Source organism: Poecilia reticulata, unplaced genomic scaffold, assembly GCF_000633615.1.
Source record: "Poecilia reticulata strain Guanapo unplaced genomic scaffold, Guppy_female_1.0+MT scaffold_212, whole genome shotgun sequence".
In the NCBI taxonomy this organism is placed as follows: Eukaryota; Metazoa; Chordata; class Actinopteri; order Cyprinodontiformes; family Poeciliidae; genus Poecilia; species Poecilia reticulata.
In genome coordinates this window covers 451,127-454,064 of record NW_007615022.1, presented here as the reverse complement: position 1 = coordinate 454,064, position 2,938 = coordinate 451,127, and the positions used below count along the sequence as shown (strand labels likewise).

At 52.8% G+C, this 2,938-nt stretch overlaps 1 protein-coding gene across 1 annotated transcript in view; it reads right to left on the bottom strand.

Moving 5' to 3' along the window:
- plxnb3 (plexin B3) overlaps positions 1 to 2,938 on the bottom strand; it is a 46,299-nt gene that overhangs the window by 16,097 nt on the left and 27,264 nt on the right. The window contains exons 3-4 of the mRNA XM_017303208.1: positions 1,519 to 1,938; positions 669 to 1,401 (exon numbers count right to left, since the gene is read on the bottom strand). Coding sequence (XP_017158697.1) covers positions 669 to 1,401; positions 1,519 to 1,922 — 1,137 coding nt within the window. The 5' untranslated portion in view covers positions 1,923 to 1,938. The remainder of the gene's footprint in view (positions 1 to 668; positions 1,402 to 1,518; positions 1,939 to 2,938) is intronic.

Below are 2,938 nucleotides of genomic sequence, written 5' to 3'. Positions count from 1 at the left end.
GCTAGCGCTAGGCTAGCATGTTAGCTTTGGTTGGATTTACCCAGAATGCAATGTGCTGCGGTTGGAGGATTTCTCTTTAGGCTAAAGACCAGGAGACTTTTCTCCCATGATCCTTTGGAACAGACACTTGTTTGCTACCTCTTCTGCTGATTTTGCCAAACAGACCCGGCAGAGCTCTGGTCAGAAAGCAACAGGACAGGATGTGGATTTTAAACTGGTTACTGTTCAGCAATGCATTGTGGGTGGGCTAAATGTTTTTAAATATTGCAAAAATGCTAAAGCACAAAGCTAACAATTAGCTCCACTCAGTCAGAAAGCATGTAGGACATAGGTAGATGTTAAACTGTTCACTGTATAACAGATGCATTCTGGGTATAGAACGGGTGGAGAGGAAACGGCACTGCTTCAAAATAAGAGCATGAAGTGTTGATAACCAAAACCTCAACACACGTTGAACTTTATTCACATGAAAGTTCATGAAACTGCCGCTAACGAGCGCTTTAGAGTTTATCCATAAAAGCTAATTCAGGAAAAGCCTGAACTAAAAATTAGCTCTGCTATTAGCATAAGTTTCCCCACTGCAGCTTTGAAACAGTTTTTAGGAAACAGGTGTATGCAGGCTGAAAGACGTTTTCAAGTCTCACCACCAGGGGGAGCAGCACTTTTACCTTCGGGAGTTTCAGACACTTGGATGACACGGCGTACTCGATGTAGGCCTCTTCCTGCCCACTGCTATCAAGTCCTCCCTCCGTGTAGCACACTTCCTGCGCCCGCCGCATCGTGGCGTCCAGGTCCTTCATCGTATAAACGCAGAGCGCCGAGCGGCTCGTTGCTATGGGCGTGGACGCCTGCCCTGCTGCCATGACGACAAACAGCGCCGGTGTACCTGACAGGTCTCCTAGCCACGCCCCCTGAGCCAGGTTGTAGCCGCCGCGGCACAGCAGCGGCACCTCCACGTAGGAGTAGAAGCTGCGGTCGGAGGCGCAGAGCCGCGAGGCGTAGGTCCTGTACTCCTTCGTGTGCCTCATGTCCCGCCGCGAGAACAGGAAGTAGACGTGGTTGCCATGGGCGACAGCCTTCACGAAGTGGTTGTTGTATTCAGAGTAACTTCCCACGACGAGTTTTCCGAGCTCCTCCTCCTGGGAGAAGGCTCTGCGGGGCGGAGCCACCGGGTGCAGGCGCCGCGTTGTGATTGGCGGGATGTCCCCAGGACCCCGGCTGGTGTAGCCTCGACCAACCAGCAGGAGGCGCAGCTCGCCGCCGGGCATGCCCGCTTCCTGTTTGCTCTGGGTGGTTATCACCACGGCGACGGTGGAAATCCGAGGGTCATTGGCAGCGACGTACTGAGTGTCAACGGGGTTGGAGGTCCGATAGATGAGCTGAGAGATGTTGGACCGACTCCTGCAGAGACATGAGACCAGGCTGGGGTCAGAGGTCAACACACTGATCTGGACACTCAACTGCTCATTATGACCAGAGTGGAACCAGAACCAGGACCAGAACCAGACTGGGACTCACCGCTTTTCACAGATTCCTTGGAACAGTGAACCACAGACAATCAGGCTTCCTGACTCCGCCCCCGGCCTTGGCTCCGCCCCCGCCTCCAGAAGCAGCAGCTTGTTATGGTTGTGAGTGGGCGTGGCCGAGGGGCAGTCCTGAGCAACGATTGGTGGGAGGCAGTCCGGAGAGTCCAGGAGAGGGCCGGTTTTAACGTGTGACATTACCTCCAGGTCAGAGGTCAGCTGATACAGGTGGTCGACTCCGCCCACAAACAGCTGCCCCACGCTCGGGTCCAGCAGCAGGTGGGAGAGGGGGGAGCCCTCCAGCTTCACCCACTGCATGGAGGCGTCTGCAGGGTGGGCAGGAGGGAGGAGGAGGAGGAGGAAGAGGAGGACTGAGGAGGAGATGGAGGAGGCCAACATGGCAGCTCCTCTTTACCTGCAACAGGTGAGAACAGGAGACAGCATGAGGGAGGAAGGCTGGACATCATCTATGGGGTCATTTTCTGCCATAACTGGAGAGCACACACTGTCGGTCTGAACGCAGGACTTCATGTTTTTGTAACTTCTGCTCTCTTTAAATATTCACTCTGCTTTCGCAAATCTTTCTCCTCGCGCTCAGAACTTGCCTCTGCTCGCGCTTGGAACAGAAAAGTACCGTCCCCTGGCAACCTCTCAGCCAATAGCTGAGAGGTTGCGCTCTGCCGCCGGACCGCAGCCTGTCTGTCCTGAGCGAGCAGCGAAAGCGGCTATTAGCTACTATTAGCAGCTATTAGCTTCTGCTGCTTCCTCAGCTCTGCAGCCAGTCATGCTAACCTTCACCAATAGTCAGAGCGGAGCAGACACGTTTCACTCTGTGTCCACATTGCAAATAAATCACATAAAACCGAGTAGATATTGATCAAGGCTCACCAGTCGCCATGGCAACCCTTGCTACTTCAAATTCTGACTGTAGGTGGCACCGGGCGGGAGCGCTGGCTCACCCACTGGAAGGAAACAAACGCACCCGGACAACACGTGCATTCTATTGGCTGAGAGGTTGCCAGGTGACGGTACCTTTCTGTTCCAAGCGCGAGCAGAAAATGACTCGTAAGCCAGCAGAGAAGTTTGCAAGTGGAGGTTTGATCCGAGCAAAGAGACGAGTTCTGAGCGCGAGCAGAAAGGTTTGAGAGAGCAGAGAGAATGTTTAAAGAGCAGAAGTTTGGAGTTCAAGCATCACAAGAAGAAGAAAGACAGGAAGTCCTCCAGGTATGGCAGAAAAATCCCACATCATCATCATCGTCATCATCATCACCATCATCACCAACATCATCATCATCATCATCGTCATCATCATCATCACCATCACCATCACCAACATCATCATCATCATCATCATCGTCATCATCGTCATCATCATCATCATCGTCAACATCATCATCATCGTCAACATCATCATC